The following is a 20433-nucleotide window of genomic DNA, read 5'->3' on the forward strand; positions in this document are numbered from 1 at the left end:
CCCTGCAAATTTGAAAAGAATTTGCAATTTTCTATATCTGTTCTAGAGCTGCATGCAAGTCGAATTTACTTATTCCAGCCTTAAACCTAGCCAAATTCAATTATCTGGATCCAAAGAACTACATGTCTTAATTGTTCACATTCAAAGGAAATCTGGACTTGTCTCTAGGACACCCAGTTCCTCTAATAAGCTTATTTCCTGACTAGTTTGTAGTATGGCACTTAAAGGAAACAATTCAAATATTCTACTAGGCATTCTCAAGGTCTTCAGTAGCTCTCTTGGCCAAGAATCTCAATTATATTCTGTTCCGAACAATTTAAGCATGGGCCAGAATACATAATGTAACTGATTCTTCACAAACTCTAAACGTTTATTCTCTCTCTCAGGAATGCTAATGGAACTTGGTAAACAATCTGTTTCTCTTTTATCCTAGTTGCTCATTTACTTTCAAGATTTGCACCACTTAATCAGAAAATGTCAATGCAATCCCATACAGAATTACCCCAGAGTCACTCCGCACAGATCTTCACTGTTTTTAATTTTTTATTTTTACTATCAATATCACAGTATCACATTTGTAGGTGACACTGAATTCTTGCATAAAAAATAAGGACTTGGCATAATGAAGTAATACTGCTTTGAAACACAGCAAATGTGTGTTTAGTTCTGAATTACAGCATTTGTATTCAAAATTGTTCAGATAGTAAGAGGCAGGGAGAGAAAATGTAGCAAATATTTTAAGTGTACATTTTAGTAATTTATTAATAAATCAAATTATGTTTCAGGACAAAACCGTAAGATTTGTTTTCCATAAAGCTCTAAATGCCCAGCTCCAAATCTTCTAGCTCCTTCAGAAGGGCAGCTTCTTTCTGAATCTTCTCCATCTAGAACATACAAGCACAGGATGCTGTCAGATGTTTATAACAAAGAATTAAGCCAAGACCACAGTGCAATGACATTCTAATGGGTAAAAATAAAGGTCCCGGAAATGTTTGGAGGGCACGAACCAGGCCACATTCGTGACAAATTTTGTTTCGTGAACCGGTTCATGCCCATCCCTAGCTCACCATGGCTAGATCCATTAATAGACTTCTCCATGAATTTAGCTAATCCCATTTAAAGTCATCTATGCTTGCAACTATTCAGTAAGGCTCTTCGTGAGTACATAAAGTTGTCTATGCCTTTCTAGAGCTCCACCCAACACGAGTGGTCCTGGGAGCTCTGACTATTCAGAGTGGCCTACATTATAGTCTTCCTCTTCAAGCCCACATTATGCTAAGCTCATGTAATGACTAAAAACAAGGTTGTAATCATGGAATTCCTGGTCCATTAGGTGACAGCTGGCAAATTTGTGCCTTCTCATCTACAGTATAATACTACAGGCCTACCTTACAAAGCAGAATTACAAAGATGTATAAAGGGCATTAAACACAAGAGTGCTGTAAAATGCTATGATTATTATGTTACAGGTTCTTTGGAAGAAGCTTGGAGCTCTTGTTTTTAATTCGAAGGACAAAGGGGACTTAATCTTATTCTAGTAATCTTAGCTGTCTTCAGAACAAATTAAAGACAGACTGAATAGCAACTCCCATCCTTCAAGTGATATATAAACCACCTCAATGGATAATATGCATTAATACATTTGGCATACCTGGTTTTTCTCTAGCTGCTTGCCTGTGGCTGCTTGATCTTTCAGCTGCTCAATGGCTTTTAGTTTCTGTGGGGAAACAAAGCATGTCAAAGACCGACAAGAAGCAGCAAGTTTTAACTGCTTTCCATGGTGCAAAAATGAGCAAATGTCCTTTATTGTTCTCTAAGGACACCCTCCAAGGATTCTTGTGTGATGCCCTTGCGCTCCTACCCAACATCTATCCACATGGAATGAACCTCAAGCAGTGGGCTTCACAGATCAGCAAGCCAGGGTGTGTGTCTGTGAAGGCATTAATCCATTCAGTTCACTTCTAGTTCACCTTGTCCTTTCACTTTATACGTCAGTTCTGGTTCTAAACAAGTCATTCAAATAAGATTAATGTCACTTTTCTATGTGGAACGCATCTTCTGGCACACCCCCTCGGACGGAAATGGGTATGGATATAATGTCCATAGGAGAAGCACCAGAAGAAGCAGGGAGGCAGCCAGCAGAGGAGGCAAGAGGGAAGGAGAAAGAAGGGAGTGGGGGGGGGGGGGGAGGAGTTTGTGTGTGTGTCTGGGAAAGAGGGAAGAGGGAGGGACCACATACCTGTGAGAGTCAGAGTGTCACTACTTTTATTTTGTACAGCGGCTATGGAACTCCTTCAGAATCAGTGGCAGGATATATATTTGAATCCTGCTACTTCTAAATACCGTCTCTGCCACACTTGAACCACTGGCAGAAAAGAATAACAGGACTAGATGTTTTGCCTAGCCTATGGCAACTTCTCCCTTACTGTCTAAGTAATACTTAGCTACACACCAGGTGACGTAGCATTCCTGGCTCAAGTACCATGTCATCGGCTGCTGGGGAAGGAAGCTTATAGAGCCTGATGCTGTGTTATGTAGTGGGCGCATCTGCTATTACTTCCTGATAAGAAAATTAAACCTCAGAGAAAAGCAGCGGCAAAGGTTCTGAATCTGATGGGAGACAGTGGTGATGAGAAGAGGCTACGGAAGCTTAACTTCTCTGTCCATGCCATGTTCTGATCAGCAGCATCCTTGCAGCTTCTTTACCAATATGAGAAAAGCAGCTAAGTGAGCGCATCCAATGGAAAAAAGCAGCAAGCAGGCAATGATCACGCACCTCTTTTGCATGATAATCATTTGCAGATCCACGTGGCTGCATTTCGATTTTGTTGTCATTAAAGGCCCAGAGGCTGCTCATGAGACTCCCTATCTGGTCATACTGCTATAAGGCCTGTAAGGCTTGGGAAAACGTATCCCTTATTCAAGGTTCTAACACCCTCTAGCCAGCATTATTCCATTGAGTATACGGCAGGACAGGTGGGTGGCTGCCAAAGCCATGTGGGACTCCATTGCCCAATGGATGCCGTCTTGTCTGTTTTGTCGTGGTAGAGAAGACCGTGACTGACGAAAGAGAAGGCTTAGCTTGGAATCTTCAAATGCTTTGATTGCCCTCCATGGCAACCTTTTTGTGGTACCACCAGCTGTCCTTCCTGAAATGCATCCAGAGGTCCAGATGAGGGATAGTAATTTTAGAAGCAGAGAACACATTTTCCACAAGATCACAGAAGCTATCGTGAAGCAGCAGAGGACCACCATAACAAGCAAACTTTTTCAGTGGAGAACCTCCCTACCTTTTTCAGGTTCTTTATCTTCTTATCTACCTCAGGATCTCCTGATGTTACTGAGGGGGCCACAGCGTGAGCTGCATTCAGCACAGGTGAGCCCGGAGCAATTTCTTGGTTTCCTTCAGCCCTAGCTTCCTTTAAATAAGAAAATGAATCATTTTGCAGCTCAGTATTACAGTCAACTATTATAAGAATAGATTTCACTTTAAATATGGCAAGCTTCCCCTCCTGGTTATGTTATACTCCTCCTTTAATCCTGATTGTATCTGTATTTAAGAACAGAGTGCTTTACTCCTTGAAATTTTGCAATCATTCGGCCCTTCTTGGATTTAAGGAAATCATACACATACTCTTCTAAAATGCTGTACACCTTCTATATACTTGCTCACCCCACCTTAGAATGTAGTTGTGTAGATTTGTATTTCCTAGCTGACTTGTTTGATTCCCCTCAAAGCGGAGTAGGATGAGTCAGTTAGGTATAACAATTCGAGTGGGTGCAGATCCCAATTTTACCGTGATGTTCTTCAGGCGACCTTCAGAGAGGTAGCTGGCTCTGGAAAGCCTCGCCTATCTTACCAACTTGTTTTGAGGATCAAAGGGAAGAAGAACCACACAAGCCGCCTTGTGCTACCAGCTATGATAAGAATCTCACGTGTAAATTTGCTCAGTGCTTGAATACAATCGGCCAGCTTCTACTACATCACGCAAAACAATGATTTTGTTTTGGTGACTGAGAGGAACTCTCCATCGCCTCAGAAATCGGCTACTTTTTGTTCACAAACAGGTGAGAATTCTATGCAGCATCCCAGTAAACAAGTTGACATTGCCCCCAAGAGGATTATACACCAGCTGTACCTGTTTAGCAACCTTCTTCGCCTCGTGCTTCCTTTGATTCTTGAGCGCTGTTTTAGATAATGGCTTATCACTACCTTTTGACTGTGGTCTCATGTTCTGCGGAGGCTCATTCTCATGCTAAAAGGAAGCAAAGGGGAGGGGGTAAAGTGTCACTGAAAAGCATGATCAAACTTCACAATTAAAAAGGGACATTTTATCAACATTTAGGTTCAAGCCTATATAATTCCTATGCAGAACTCTCACTGATGTGAAGAACTGTGAAACCCATGCACATTGTCAGCGAGGGTAACATAAAAGTACATCACATGATGATCCATATCAGAAATGGACAAATTCTCTATTCCTGAAGGACATGCTAGCCTTTAGTCAGCAACCTGGGAGTTGGATGTGTATTTTGGCATGCACAGCTACCATTTCACAGGTGGCAAGACTCTAATAAAAACCCACGGCAAGCAGTTATGGGCTCCACATTTGCGAGATGCATGTTCCAGCATGCCTCAGGCATCCCAGATGAAACCTACAGAGAGATGCAGTTTTCAAATCTGAAATCTCTCTCTTGCTGCTTGTGAAAAAAGTAGTTCATTTTTAGTGTACCTTTCTTAAAAATTTGGTTGAGTTGTAAGCAGGCAGCTACAATTGCTTTGGGAGTCTGGTCCAGCTCACGTCTCCATATCTGAGCTATATGAAATGCAGGTTTTGTACCATGCCCTCCATGGATGTCATCTCTAAGGAATCTGTAATTTGTGAAGCAGCCCCAAGACTAAAGAAACATGGAAAAGTAGAACCCTCCCATGATGATCTTTACCTTAATTTTATTTTAGGTCTTGCCCATTCCACAACCACGATTATATTTGTTATCAGGCTGGTTTAAGTTCAGCTACACAATAAGGGTTAAGTTACGACAGAACACTATTAGTCAAATGGGGGGGGGGGCTGACGGACTACAATAATGCTGGATTTTTTTTAAAAGTTTTTGATACGGAGACTCATAAAAAGAACAAGCAGCTTTCTTCTTCATCTTACCCATTAATTTTTGCAATCTTTTGTAGGCAACTACTGTACCAAGTTGTTAGAAACTTTTTTTGCATGTGCCCAACCACCATCGCCCAACAGCATTTTTTGGGTTCGGGTATACTGAATCCGTAGTTTCTAACAACTTGGTACAGTAGCCTTTTGTGGCGCAGAGTGGTAAGGCAGCAGACATGCAGTCTGAAAGCTCTGCCCATGAGTCTGGGAGTTCAATCCCAGCAGCCGGCTCAAGGTTGACTCAGCCTTCCATCCTTCCGAGGTGGGTAAAACGAGTACCCAGCTTGCTGGGGGGTAAACGGTAATGACTGGGGAAGGCACTGGCAAACCACCCCGTATTGAGTCTGCCATGAAAACGCTAGAGGGCGTCACTCCAAGGGTCAGACATGACCCGGTGCTTGCACAGGGGATACCTTTACCTTATACTGAATTCGAAAAATATCGGTATTTCTTGATATTCCCATGGTATTCAGATTCAGTAAATATTCAGGAATGTCACATTTTTCTGCTCCATGAGTCCAAGGAATTTAAATGGACTCAGATCTTGGTCCCTTTAAATGCTTTAACTCCAGATGTCTGGTGGTCCCATAAAATCCTGAATGTTAGGGGAATTGTTCAGGCTCATCCATTTTGATAACCAGAAAAATATAAATAAATAAATAACTGGCTGAATTAATGTTTTTTCATCTTGGATTAGCCAAGTGCTAATCTACCCCTAATTGAAAATTTAAAGTAGTTTTCAATGTTTTTAATGCACAAATCTAATTTTGTTTTCCAGTCACTAATATACAGAGGCAATAATTGCATCAGCCATCTTACATACTGGCTCTCCCTTATTATTAGCATTGGCTCCCTTTTAATCATGGTTACGAGATGGGATTCTCCCACCTTCACCTGCTTCCCATCTTCCAACTGTGATTCAAGACAATGTCATCAACTCAATGTAGAACTAAAGTCCACAGTACCTGGAGCTTGTTTTGCAGGAACAAAGGAAGGACAATAAAATCAGCCCCGTAATTAGGGATGCAGCTGCGCAAGATAAGACTATCAGAGATTATTGGAACTAGCCAGAACAATGCAGAAAGGGGGGGGGGGACACAGAATTGCACAACAGGAGGGTGTACACAAGCACTTGGTTGCCACAGCTCAGATGCCGCCTTAGCAACTTAGTAACCTCCAAGTGTATGCTCTTGCATTATGTCTGCAAGCTTTCTCGTTCTGTATTTATGCCTAGGTAGGCATCATTTGGTGGTTTCCTGTTAATACTGTTTATAAGTAGGCTTGCAGCTCTTTGCAGCTGATAATTTTCGTAATTAGCTCTTGGAACCATAACCACAGAATAAAAAGTGACTTGTGGTCAAGCCTTTTATCAACACGGTTTAACTTTCCTTTTGCTTACGTGTCTCAGGTCTTTACTGTATTACAGTAAGGGGGGAGGGGGAAGCACCTTGTCCACTTTTAAGACATAATCTTTTAGAATGAATTCATCAGGGATGGGTGCCTAACTGTATATCCTCAGGAGAAAAGAGTTCGTTACAAGAGAGTTCACCACAAGAATTCTCTTGTGATAATGGGCATCATTCCTTCTTCGCAGAACAACAGGTATATCCCACTTAGTCATCAAGCAGGTTCCCATGAAGTATGAAGCAAGGTAGGAGGATGGGCACAGAGATGAAGAGGAGCAGAAGAGTCTGCAGGAAGTATGCAAACCATCAATAAGTCAGAGGGCATTGCTTCCTCTGGTTCATTCTGAAAATACAGACCAGGATTTGAGAGAGGGAGAGGCCAAGCTACCAGCTGGATACAGACTACAATGTTCTGCTGCAAAAAATAGCTTCCCTTCCTTTCCATTCCGCTTCCTAGGGAAAAGGAGGTCCACAGTGGGGGAGGGGGAATTAGTAGAAATTGCCAATTTAGCCTGGATCCAACCCTATGCCTCTTAATGTTCGATGATAGACAGAAAAACTGTTTGCTCTGATGTTTAGCAAGCCTTCTTATAGCACCGGCATGTGTTGCTTTTTTTTAAATTAAGGTTTGCAACCTGCCTTACCCCAAGAGGCTAAGACCTAAGCAAGCAGAAAAACTAGTTGCATTCTATAAGTCAACATTATGCATGTGTTCCTAAAATGCTAAATATGTTATAAAATGACATCGCACATCAGATTTCTCAGGTACCTAAATGTCTTTGCCTCAAAGGTGTAGCTGTGTGGGAGAGAGGAAAAGGAAACACGTGGACCGAAAAGAGTATCAGAACAGGTGACAAATTAAAATTAGTTGGCTGATATGGAACACAGATCTGTTAACTTTTGCAGAAGAAAGAGTTGGTTCTTCTATGTCACTTTTTTCTACCAGAAGGAGTCTTAAAGTAGCTTATGTTCACCTTCCCTTTCCTCTCCCCACAACAGACACCCTGTGAGGTGGGTGAGGCTGAGAGAGCCCTGATATCACTGCTCGATCAGAACAGCTCTATCAGTGCAGTGGCGAGCCCAAGGTCACCCAGCTGGCTGCATGTGGGGAAGTATGGAATCAAACCTGGCTCGCCAGATTAGAAATCCAAACTCCTAACCACTACACCAAGTTCCTTCACCCTTCCCCAAAAGTGAGGCTACAGTTTGCAATGACATATCCTACAGTGAAGACAACGGCCACTTACAAGCTTGGAACTCGTGATGGGCTTGTTCCTCAGGGCTGGGGGCCTATATGCTTGGCCCGCCTTTGGCTCATCATCCGGCACTTTGCTTGGAACAGTGTGGTACTTGACTCCTTTGGTTGGAAACGTCCCTTCCAAACAGGGCTGCCAAGCAACTTGCCAGAGCTCTGAATTTGGCGGGGCCTCGTATTTGTAGAGGATGGAGCCGGTGTAATGCCAAATCTTATAGCCGTTTCCAACTCGCAGCCGAGGGGAACACGTCGCAGTCACGATGTGCTCTCCGTCAGGGCACCAGGCAAAATACGTGGAATCCGAAGCTTGAGGCTTGGAAATCAGTTTGTAGTTCTTAACATCCCACACATCCAGTTGTCCACTGAGATTTCCAAATCCAGCGAGGACTAAGATATGTCCTTGCGGGCTGTAGTAGGTGGCGTTGTGAGGACCAGTTCCGAAGTCAAACACAGGATCACATTTTAGGTCGAAGACCGTCGCTTTGGCGGGCATAAAGCCGTACACGACACAGAACTCCATGGCATTGGGATTCCAGGCTGCATCATAGATAGGGCCATTTTTTGCTAGAGGAAAACAGAACAGTCAAAGCTATGGATCCAGCCAGGCTTTCATTCTATCTTGCTGAATTCCTCTCCTTACGACTGCTCCCATGCCACATGGCTTTTGTCAATATAGGTCCCAGAATCTCTGGCATAGCTTTTTTGGGGTGGTAAAAGAGATCATCCTTAGTTGCCTTTTTAGCAACTGAAGAAGAGCTGTTTATCCTTATCCGTGGTTCCTCTATAAATAAATAAATATATATATTTGTGAAACAGCCTGGGGGGTGGAACGTGTCCAGCTGTCCAAGTTGGAATAAGGCCAATCATATATATATATACCTGAAAGAGTCTCAAAGTAACTTACAAGCCCCTTTCTCTTCCTTTCCCCACAACAGATAATCTGTGAGGTAGGTGGGTGTGAGATCTCTAACAGAACTGCTGTGTGAGAACAGCTCTAAGAGAACCGTGACTAGCCCAAGGTCACCCTCGATGGCTGCATGTGAAGGAGTGGGGAATCAAACCTGCTTCTACACCACTGTTAACCACTACACCAAGCTAGCTCTGGAAAGCTGCCTGGATCCTGTTGGCAGCAGAGGATAGGACTTGCAATAATGGCTTTAAATTAAAGGAAGAAAGCTATCTGCTAGATACTAGGGATTTTTCTTTTACAGTAACAGTAATTCGGTGATGAAATTGGCTGCCAAGGGAGGCAGTGAGCTCCCTCTCGCCAGTAGTCTTCAAGCAGTGGCTGGACTAACACTGATCAGGGATGCTTTAGGCTGATCCTGCATTGAGCAGGGAGTTGGGCCAGTTGGCCTGTACGGCTCTTTCCAGCTCTGAGTCTAAGTACAGGTTATAATGTGCCTCCAGTAAGTCCGACAAGCAGGAAAAGGCTATGGGGCATCAGAAGGCCCTGCAGCCTGTCCAGACATACTTGTCAGATAGAACCTGAGCCACATGCTCAAAATCTCAGTTGCAAGGCCTTGAAATAAATATATTTATTGACACATTAAGGTCATTGCTTAAAGGAAAGTTAAAGAGAACCAAACCCATTAATCAACCAATGCCCTAATGAACCAATCCTTTCCCAGTTCAAGCCTCATGCTGACAGCTGAGGCCCTCCCGTGTAGAACTGTCTCATGCAGAATCTTGTTTAAACTGGGCTGTGTGACCTATGAAGAGCAGCTACCCTGCAGCCCAAGTTAAAAGAGACCCTTTGCAGGCATACAGTTACGCAGTGAGTGCTTCTACTTGGCCGACCCCAGTTTCAACCAAGCCTCACAGAATGAGTGACTGGATTCGGCGCCCCACTGTTTCCATCTCCTCCACAGCTTCAGTTTCACCTCTTACACACCTTCCTCCCTCAACTGAATAGCCCACACATTTGAGTCCCTGCAGAAAAGCCATCAGCACAGGTTGGTAAGCAAGAGCAAACGCAGCAGAGCAAGGCTTGTTTTATCTAGGGTACCTTAAGAAGGCTTTCCAGGTCGCCATTCAATTCAGAGATCACTTACGTAGTTGTACGACTGCGCTTTCTCCATTGGTTGCAATGTAATGCAGAGTTTGTTCTCCGTAATATGAAGCTCCTGTTTTGTCAACTTCTGTACTGGCAATTACGAGCACAGCTGTGGCTGTTCGGGTAGAAAATATAACTAGATTTACAAACAAAGCTATTCAGTAACACCCTGAAATTTAAGTCTGTACAGAAAACAGAAATGACATATAATCATCTTCCCCTCCCACGTAGCAATTTAGATGTCATGAAAAATTAGATCACAGCTGCAATTCCAACATCCAAGACAAATGACAGGATGTGTAGCCATTGGACTAGGTCTACCTTGTAAGCAGCATCTTCAAGCCATGCACAACACATCTCTGGGACACGAGAGTGAGGATCTCTGACCCCTTTGTTCCTGAACTGAATCAGGCAGTAGAGAAAACTACAATACCCATAATTCCTGGAAGAAAATAGGCTTGCTTGTGTCTTCTCTTTCACAAGGTAAAATTTTGCAATTGGTGAGAGAAGGGGACCTGTCAAGCATGGCGGGGAACAATTTTCCTTTTTTATTTTTTTGGGGGGGAGCATTGCTGTTGTGAGCACTAACATAAACAAAAACATTCAACATTTTTCTAGCATTTGACAGGAACGCTTGCAAAAGTAATTTTTCTCCCAAGTCAAGTAAGGGAAGTGGGGTTCCAGGTTGTACACTTGTCACTAACTCTGCTAAGATGTTAACCCCATATTAAAATACTGCTTTTAGTGTTTGAGATTACACATAAACACACGTGTATTAGTTACACAGCTAGATAACCCAGAGAGCTTATATGTTTAAACTAGGCCTTTCTCAACATTTTTACCATTAGGAAACCCCATCAGTGGTGCAATCGTGCAGAATATGGTTGGAAAACATCGCTGAGTATGTGCCTACCAGGGGCCCCTCCCCTTTCCACTCCTCCAAGCCCATCATTGCTCATGGGGGGGGGGGCAGGTCAACAAGACAAATGTTTATAACAGGGGTAGTCAAACTGCGGCCCTCCAGATGTCCATGGCCTACAATTCCCAGGAGCCCCCTGCCAGCATTTGCTGGCAGGGGGCTCCTGGGAATTGTAGGCCATGGACATCTGGAGGGCCGCAGTTTGACTACCCCTGGTTTATAATATATTAATAATTCCCACCCATTCGGGAAACCCATCCAGGGCCTCCAAAAAAACCCCAAGAAAGCCTGGCTTAAACTGATGGATAAAAGGGGAGAAGGGATGTGAAATGTGTTATACCTTTACTATTCCACAGCAGGGTCACCTTATCAGCCTTAAAGAAACTCTTGTTGGCTAGTGCTGCTTGCGGACCTCCAAAGACGGGATACTGATAGAGTCTAACGAATGATGGAGCCCCCTTGCTTCCCGGAACGTAGACTGCCACCTGCATCGAAAAACGTTTAGTTAATTTGGTAAAGCCACCTGCAAACACAGCACAAAGAGAGCAGTAGAATAACATCAAAAGTCTTATATATCAAGAAAAGGGAAATGAATTTTGTTAAAAAACAACAACACAGCAACAGGCACCTTGCTCGGCTGATCTCCTGGCGAGAGCACAAAATCGTTGACTTTCTGCAAATGTAGTTTATTTGCAATTGTACCTGTAACAACACAATTGTACTCAGGTTAAGAACACTGCCTATAAAGGTATGCTTTGCTAGATCGTATTAAGAAGACTAAAAGATAAAGGTATCCCCTGTGCAAGCACCGGGTCATGTCTGACCCTTGGGGTGATGCCCTCTAGCGTTTTCATGGCACTCAATACGGGGTGGTTTGCCAGTGCCTTCCCCAATTAAGAAGACTACACTACCTATAAATAAGATTATATCAGGGTGGCCAAACCTGGAATGCCCTGGAGAGCCCCAGTTTGGCCACCCCTGGATTATACAGCTGCAAAGCAGTTCTGAAGAGAGTTTCTACTTAGAAGCAAGTGTCCCCTAACACTAGGTATTCTCAAGATTATGCAAACATGATACATTAAAATATGATTATATCCCCCAATGCTAAATGATTACAGATATATATACACAAAGGCTTTCCTTAAGTCTTTAAAGAACCAACCAAACTGCCTAGATTTTAGGGAGCATCTTCATCATAAAAGCCAAATTCAGCCACTACACAGAGCACCGCAGGAAGTCAAACCAAGGCAACTGCGCTGTCTCATCTGTCCTCAGCTATGTCCAGAAGCAGGCCAAGAGCCCCTCCCCCACCTCAAGCAGATTTTACTCTGTTCACCCCAGTGCTCCAGCTTTTTAGAGATTGAGAACATAGAACATGCTGCTCCCAAATCCTCTCCCACGCTTCAAATGCCAAGCAGCTTCCTCCCTCAACTCCAGTTCCATCTCAGAGCGCAATTCACTATTGAGCCGCACCATGCAGTTAAGCCTCGCAAGTACCAGGCTCTGGTACTGCATCAGTCAGGCATCTTGGGCAGATGTGGTCAGCATATCTGCACCAAGTCCGTTTCGCTGCAGCAGCACTCTCAGCGGCTGGTTGCTGCTGGGCTCTCTTGCAGAATAGGTATGGCTGGGCCTGGCTCAGCTACCTGAGCTGTCTGGCGTCCCTGTCTAGCCATCCCATCCTGACTTTGAATCATAGCAGATTCTCTTTCAGGCCTCTGTTGTCGATCTCAAGTTTTTCCTTCAGTTTTTCTACCTGTATGCCTCAAGCACCTGTGGCTAAAAAAAAAAAATTCTTCTATCTTCCTGGCCATTGTTACCCACAGCGACATTCATTTTCTAGGAATTTTGCCATACACATTGAGTCAGATCCTGCAGATCACGTCCTCATGCACAAGCAAGGGTGGATTGTTACTGAATTCCCTGGGCAGATCTCCAACTTCCCTGCATCTGTTCCTTGGGCTCCCCCTCCCAGCAGCACTTCAAGGGAACATTTTGGGCCACAGCAGGAGAGGGGAAGTGGAGAAGTCACCACCTGACTGACATCTTTCCAGCCACACCACTAAGAGAAGGCAGATGTGGGTATCTTAGAAAGCAATTCTACCCACATGCAGAAGGAATGCTCTGCTCTGACTCCTTCTAGTCTTAGAAGCGGAGAGCTACAACAAGCCAGTAGTGAAAAAGCACACAATAGAACTAACGAGAACAAAAAGAGAAGACTTTGGGGAGAGCTTATCTAGAGGACAAGAAAGGGTGTTGCATACTGAAGTCGTTGTTTTCAAAAAAGTGCAGTTCATTGTTAACACTTCTGGCACATATGCTTTCATCATCTGACCAGCAAGGACACCTAATGATTAGAGAAGGGGGGAAAACAAAAAGAAGGAAGAGAATATAAAAAAACCAAGCAACGCATCAGCTGTTATCTGGGTCTCGCGAATATCGTCCCCCCCACTTTTTAAGATTAATAATATGGTGGAGCAGTTAAAATGTCAGACTAGGATTCGGGCTCAAAGTCCCACTCTGCCGTGGCCATTTGCTAGGTGACTTTGCACCAGTCATCCTCTCTCTGCCTAGCCTACCTCACATGGCTGCTGTGAGGATAAAATGGAAGAGACAGGAAAAGCAGAATTAAAATAAACATGGTTCCAGTGGTGAGTGAATAGCCATCCGAAACGATTGCCGATTTTGGATGTGACAAACTGCACAACTGAAACAGATACTAAGTGTGCATTTTCAAACCATGTTTTAAAAATATAATTATTTTGGAAATGCTTCCTTACCAGTTCTGTGTTTTCTTCTGGATGAAGGACTTCAAACAATTGCCCATTTTCACATCCAACACTTGGAGGTTGGGCACCCCAGCCGCACCATCTTTGCCAGCTGCAATAAACGGGCAGAAATGGAACCCGTGGCCGCCACAATTGCCTCTCAACTCCCCTTCCTCAGTCTGATGCCTTAATGAACACTTAGGAGGCCCACAGGGGCTAGCAAGGCTGGTTCTGCTACTGCCTTCACCACTCCTTTCTGGCCAGGTCTAATATTTCCAATCTACCCCAATCATCAACCTGCCCAAGTCAGAGCCTTTTTATGGGAATCTGTTTTATCTGGAGTTAGGCTGGTTGGGACCTGTGAGAGAGACTGTGGAGTTCCTTCTGCCAGAAGGTGAGATGCATACCATCCCTTCAGGCCTTCCAGCACAGCCAGAAGATTTTCTTTGCTCTCTGAATGATGCTTTATAGAACTGATCAGAGAATTTTAATGTCCTGGGGGGTGGGGGTTAGTTGATTTGTTTCCCCTCCTTGTGAACTGCCTTGAACACCGTTAGCAACCAGAAATAAACAAAACCAAACCAGAAACTAAACACAACTTTATCCTCTGGTGTAAAAGGTTTGATTTTGGGGGCTCTTTCCTGTTCTGCAACCCAGGAATGCTTGTAGCAAGGAGGACAGCTACGCCAGACATCAGAAGCACTCACATGTGTAGGGTTGCCATGTTGCCAGGACATTGCCCTTTGGAGAGAATTCAAGGCAAACGGTCTTTGGCAGATCAAAAGAGTGCAGTAACTTGTTGCTGGTGACATTCACAATGTTTATTCTGGAACCAAAAAAAAGAGAGAGAGAGAGAGAGGTCACTTCAACATAGCTTGATTAGACTGGTTAATTAACAGCCAGATTTCAGTTCTAGATCTGCCATGCTTTGGCTGTGCCGTTCTAAATCTGCTCAAACTTAAAACAACGTGACAGAAAACAGCACAGTTCTTCATTTAGCATAACATAAAACAGGTTAAGCAATGAAATTCTGGAACATTAGAAAATTAAATGGTTCACAGGATAGATATTTATATACTGTCCTTCACTGTGATGTCTTGGGGCAGTGTACATAGAGTAACAGAAAGCACACTGAGGCATTTGCAATGAATAAGAAAGAATCGTAACAGTCTAACAGCAATCATGAACTTAGGGAAATACAGAGCATCACAGTTCCCTGGCAAGGAAGATGCATGTTGCAGTGAGGCCAATATGTTGGCCTCAACCAACAGCCTGGCAGAAGAGCTCCATTTTGCAGGCCCCATGGAACTGCTTGAGTTCTGATAGGGTCTTGATTTCATTGGGGAGCTTGTTCCACCAGGTTGGGGCCACAGTTGAGACGGCCTTGGCTCTGATGGAGGCCATGCAAACTTCTTTGGGGCAAGGGATCACCAGCCTGTTGGAATGAATGGAGCATGTCGCTCTTTGGGGAGTATGGGCAAACAGACAATCCTTGAGGTAGAAGAAGAGTTGGTTCTTGTATGCTGCTTTTCCCTACCCGAAGGAGGCTCAAAGCAGCTTACATTTGCCTTCCCATTCCTCTCCCCACAACAGACACCCTGTGGAGTGGGTGAGGCTGAGAGAGCCCTGATATCACTGCTTTATCAGTGCCGTGACGAGCCCAAGGTCACCCAAGCTGGTTGCATGTAGGGGAGCGCAGCATCGAACCCAGCATGCCAGATTAGAAGTCCGCACTCCTAACCATTACACCAAAATGGTACACAGGACGCAGACCGTATATGGCCTTGAAGGTGTGTACCATCACCTTAAGCCTGATCCGGTATTCAGTTGGTATCAGAGATCGCTGAGCTCCAAGCCTTCAAATGCTTGGGTACACATATTTTCATTATTGTGTCCTTGAGATACAAAAGCAACATTTCCATGAACTCTCACAAGAAAGTTTTCCTTTAAACATCTTGCCTCCATTCCCAAATCTCTCCAGGAAAGGAAATCAGGAGTACAATTCAAGCAGGTAAAGGTAAATTTTTCACAGTCAGAGTAGTTCAGCAGTGGAATAGGCTGCCTAAGGAGGTGGTGAGCTCCCCCTCACTGGCAGTCTTCAAGCAAAGGTTGGATACACACTTTTCTTGGATGCTTTAGGAGCAGGGGGGTTGGACTAGATGGCCTGTATGGCCCCTTCCAACTCTATGATTCTATGACCTAAGATGTTCTCCAAGCTCCAGAGAAGGCTACAGGAATCTCCCCAATTTCTAATGGATGAAAAGGTTGTGTTTACACTGATGTTTTATCATTTTAATTGTGAGCCAGCATGAAGGGGACACTGGAGAGGCAGCACAGAAATTTCCTATATAAATTACTCTCCCCTTCTCAGGGTTTTTATTTATTTTATTTATTTATTGAACTTTTAGGGGAAGGATGGGGGAATCTCACCCAAACAAAAAATGCAACAGTGTTGCATATGTGGACTCCTTCCTATGACCTTCTGACTGATATTTGTTTGCTCTGTAAAAATGTTTCCAATACATTCTAGATGCCAGTCTTGCTTTCTAGAGCACTTTTCAAACGCACTAGAAATATAAGGGACTGTTATATTATTTTATATACAGATTTTTAGATAAGTGATTTTGTGATGCTTCAGCCTGTGAAATATTTTCAGCTGGAAAAATTGACAGGAAAGTTTTAAATAATTTGAAAAATGTAAAACAATTGGAATATTTAACGAATTTCCTAAGTACGCTTTTCATATAACTAAATATATTGCCCCACACTTCTTAACACGGGTAAGAAATAATAAAAGATGTACTGACTGTTCTCCATTGCACCAAGCAAACAAGGATCCATCCTTGCTGAAAGCAAAAACCTTGCAGTTTTTCCCAGAATCCCTGAAAATATAACAGGTTTCAATTACTGTTCAAATATATCCCACAAATCATGAAGAAAGGAATTATTAGACCAAGTTGAAAATTATCATGTAAAGATTTATTTATGTAGTTCATTTATCGTGTGCCTTTATCTCAGACTCAAAGCAGATTACATCATCTAAAAACAATGTAATAAAGGACATTATAAGAGAATTGCAAAATTAGAGAACTATTAAAAATGGCAGTATAAAACAGAGGATCCAATAACACAACCAGAGGATCTAATTCAATAAGAACAATATAATACATAGAACAAATGGCAATAAAGCTGTTACAAATTTAGAAAACAAAATAAATATGATGCATACAATATAATGAAAACTGCTTAGCTCTCAGAGACACCAGAACTACAATTCTAAGAATGCTTTCCTGAAACTAAGCTCCACTGAACAGATCTATTTAGTATTGCTCTATGAAACTACAATGCTTTAGTTATTAAAGATTATAAATAAAAATAAAAAATAAAAATGTGTAAGAATAAATGTTGCAGTGAAGCAAACTACAGCCTTTAAATCTACCAAATTAGATACAACACTTACATGCATTAGATACAAGGCTCATTTTTTATGTTTGGTTTTAGAGTGGTCCCATTTACTCTATCCAATTTCAGTTTTCTAGATGGTTTACATATTTGGTGCCCTCATTTGTAGGAGATGTAGGAAGATATCCCTTCCAACATTTGGTAATAGTCAGCATGTTTTGTGCTATGTGGATGCCCAATTTTAGCTTTCTGTGTGGTTTGGAAGTACCATGACTATTTTATAATGAAACCTGAAACCCTATCTTATGAAGGATAAATGTACCAATGTCCTGTTTTCAAATTTTTCCAGTAATTGAGGTATCTTAGACTACGCATGGATCACATTTCAAGGTTCTAGTTCATTTGAAAGCAACTCTAATTTGATAGCCCTACATTGGCACAAAGTCTTTTATAACTTCTATTTCCAAACAGTTTATCTTCATTAACCTGCTGACAGCCTGTCCTTTTAACATGCAAGTTTAAAGACCAAGGGTTGTGAATGTGGTGGGAGGAGAGTGGCAATGGAGCATGGATGTCCTTATTCTATATTACTTAGAAAGCAGAAGGCGGCACATAATTCAAGACTCAAGCAGAGTTGTCTGAAGCTCAGTCCTTCAAAGACGGAAGTCCTGTGGCTATGTAGGAAGGGACCATGCAAGGAAATGCGCCAGCCCACCCTGAGTGGTGTACGGCTCTCAGTGGCTTTCTCTGCCAGGAACTTGGGTGTGATCCTAGAGGGTGTGATCCTCTAAATGGAAGCTCAGGTTACAAGGGTAGTGCAGCTGGCATTCTACCACCTTCACCAAGGTAAACTACTAGTGCCCTACTTGGCCCCGGAACACCTAGCCACAGTGATCCACACAACGGTCACCTCTAGAGTAGACTTCGGCCACTCGCTGTATGCAGGCCTGCCCTTAGCCATGATCCGGAAACTACAGCTGGTGCAAAACACAGCAGCCAAGGCCCTCACAGTAACACCATGGAGGTCCCACATCTGGCCCATCCTCCACCAACTGCAGTGGCTACCAGTAAAAGTTCTGGTAATCATCTTCAAGGCCCAGTGTACCTGAAGGACCGCCTTTCTGCCAATGCAGAATCCATGTGCTAAACCTAAACCATGGACCTGTTGATTACTATCCTGTTAAACTGTTATCTTTGTTATTGTTGTTATTATTACCATTGTTGCATTTTAGTTTACTGACAACACTGAGTTCAATGTATAGTTATCTACATTGTATGTGAACTGCCCTCAGTCTCAGGGAGGGTGGTATACAAATGTAATTAATTAACTAACTAACGACCCTCCAATTATTGGACAAGTGTGTTTATATTTGTGCTTAATGGTCAAAATAGAGTTCAGCACTCCAAGGCATACAGAGGACTCAGATGCCTTTTTATACACCTAAAAACCTTGGGTTAGAGGTGTGATATATTCAAACAGCAGTCAGAAACATGCTCCTGTGCTCACAGAAAGAAAGCTCTAATTTACAGCCTATATACAAACACATGTTTCTGTGACATTTTTATTCCTTAAAATCCACAAGCTACAATACTGAATGAAACTGAAAAGCAAAGTACCTTTCAAATGTTGTGTTCTCTGTAAAATGAGGAGGCCCGTTCACCATGTAGAGTCCTTCAGATCCTCGCACTAGTGGAGGGGGAAAGCATTTATTGCTTTTGACTTACAGTGCAATTGATCCTGATTTTCACATAAAAGGTAAGTTTGTGGCCCGAGCACTGAGTAATCAAATTTGAATCTACAGTTGCCATCAAATATACTGACTTGGAATAGGTAGCAACTAACAGTACCAACCTCAGTGTGGAATTACACCCTTCCAAATCTGTTGAAATCCATGAGTAGTAGTGTAGACAGAAGACCAAGAAACTTATATTGTGCAGCTGCAATGCTGCCAGCTATGAGGAAACAGCTGAACAATGCAAAGTTGTTCTTTCTCATACCAGTCGCAGAATTATTGGCCTTCGGTCAGAACTGCCACATTTCAGTGGTAGGGAGAAGAAAAAGATGCATGTTCCAATTTAAGCCTTCTCCCATATTTCCCAGTTTATCTCAAGGAAAGGTCTTGGATAAATAATTTTAGCACACTCCTTAGCAATTTCCTCTTTAAACAGCAATCGACCAAAGGACAGACCTTGCTGACAAAGCACAGAGTAAGATGAATATACTCAGTACCAAGATATCATTTAGACTGTGAAACTAAAACGGCAAATGGAAATGCAGAATGCTTACTAGTTTTGCACAAGGTAGAGTATATGATTGAGACTCCCACCTCAAGTGTCTTTTAGCAAGCCGTAACCAGTTTAATTATTTGTCTAAAAGTTCAGATCTGTACTGCTCTATAATGTTCTTATATTATAATATGTTTAACCATGTTTTTAATATTATGTGTTGCAGAAAGGAAACTGTAATTGGCAATCATTACTCTATATTAACACTAACTGCTTTAAAAGAAGTCAACCACCAATGCCAATAAGATCCAGTTAGTCCCCAAAATTGGCAAGCAGAACAAAGGATGATCAGAAGCACATTAACAACACAGCGGGTATTCAAAATTAAAATATCCTCAACTCTAGTGTACTGTTACTATTTAAGTGATCGCAATACTTCCCACTCAGTTTAAGGAATAAACCTCTGACACCAATTATACAGTTATACTCGGATCACAGCTCTACAAAACAGGAATTGCATAACTGGTGGAATTCCAAACAAGGGACATCTTATAGAAACTCTCTCAGTGGCAAGCCCAGAGAAGCCCAGGTTGCAAGAGAAGAAAGTGTACATCCTGAATCATGACGTTTTGCCACCCCACCCCGGAAGGAAGCCTAACCCTATACAGGCTTAGAAAATTTGTAGGATCGGAGCTCAAGTGGGCAGGGCCACAGGCGGACTTGGCTGTAGGCAAGCCTAACTAGATTCCACATAACTTATTTCTGGAATAATCGCGGGTAAAGGTGGCAATCCCTTCATTCAACATAACGAGGTTTATTTCTGAGGTCCGGATCGGACTGCGCATAACGCAGGAGCAGCAAAGGACTCAGCCGCGTGGCATCAGTGACCTCACAAGGACCTCGCTGGTGGCAACACGGGGGAGGGAGGGGGGAAGAGACCCTTATGCATTGCGCCGAACCCACCTGCCAGCAGTGGAGTGGGAGGCGCCATCTTGAGCCGGACCCCGACCTCTCTCCTTCCGGGTCATGGGGAGCAAGGTCACTGACTACGACTGCAAAGCGTACACGTCTCCTCGGCCCGCGCCGCCAACTCACGAGCGGAAGCCTCTTTCCTTATGACGCGAAGAAGCTGGAGGGCGGGGGACGGAGGCGGAACCGCTTCCCTCGTGACGTGGCGAGGAGAGGCGGGCGAAGCGTCCTCCCCGAGCCCCGATTGGTTCAAACGGCGGAGACTGG

General features: G+C 43.3%; 1 protein-coding gene across 1 annotated transcript; it reads right to left on the reverse strand.

Annotated features, from left to right (window-relative positions):
• Positions 1-525: 525 nt before the first annotated feature.
• On the reverse strand, positions 526-20428 carry EIF2A (eukaryotic translation initiation factor 2A). Its single transcript, XM_077348690.1, has 14 exons — positions 20161-20428; positions 18589-18658; positions 16377-16451; positions 14277-14395; positions 13582-13681; positions 13066-13148; positions 11430-11503; positions 11142-11286; positions 9881-9997; positions 7819-8390; positions 4140-4256; positions 3291-3419; positions 1652-1717; positions 526-884 (listed from the first exon to the last, which is right to left on the reverse strand). The coding sequence occupies exons 1-14, from the start codon at positions 20186-20188 to the stop codon at positions 819-821; spliced, it is 1761 nt and encodes a 586-aa protein (XP_077204805.1). The 5' UTR covers positions 20189-20428; the 3' UTR covers positions 526-818.
• Between the last annotated feature and the right edge of the window lie 5 nt (positions 20429-20433).

Source organism: Paroedura picta, chromosome 8, assembly GCF_049243985.1.
Source record: "Paroedura picta isolate Pp20150507F chromosome 8, Ppicta_v3.0, whole genome shotgun sequence".
NCBI classification, from domain to species: domain Eukaryota; kingdom Metazoa; phylum Chordata; class Lepidosauria; order Squamata; family Gekkonidae; genus Paroedura; species Paroedura picta.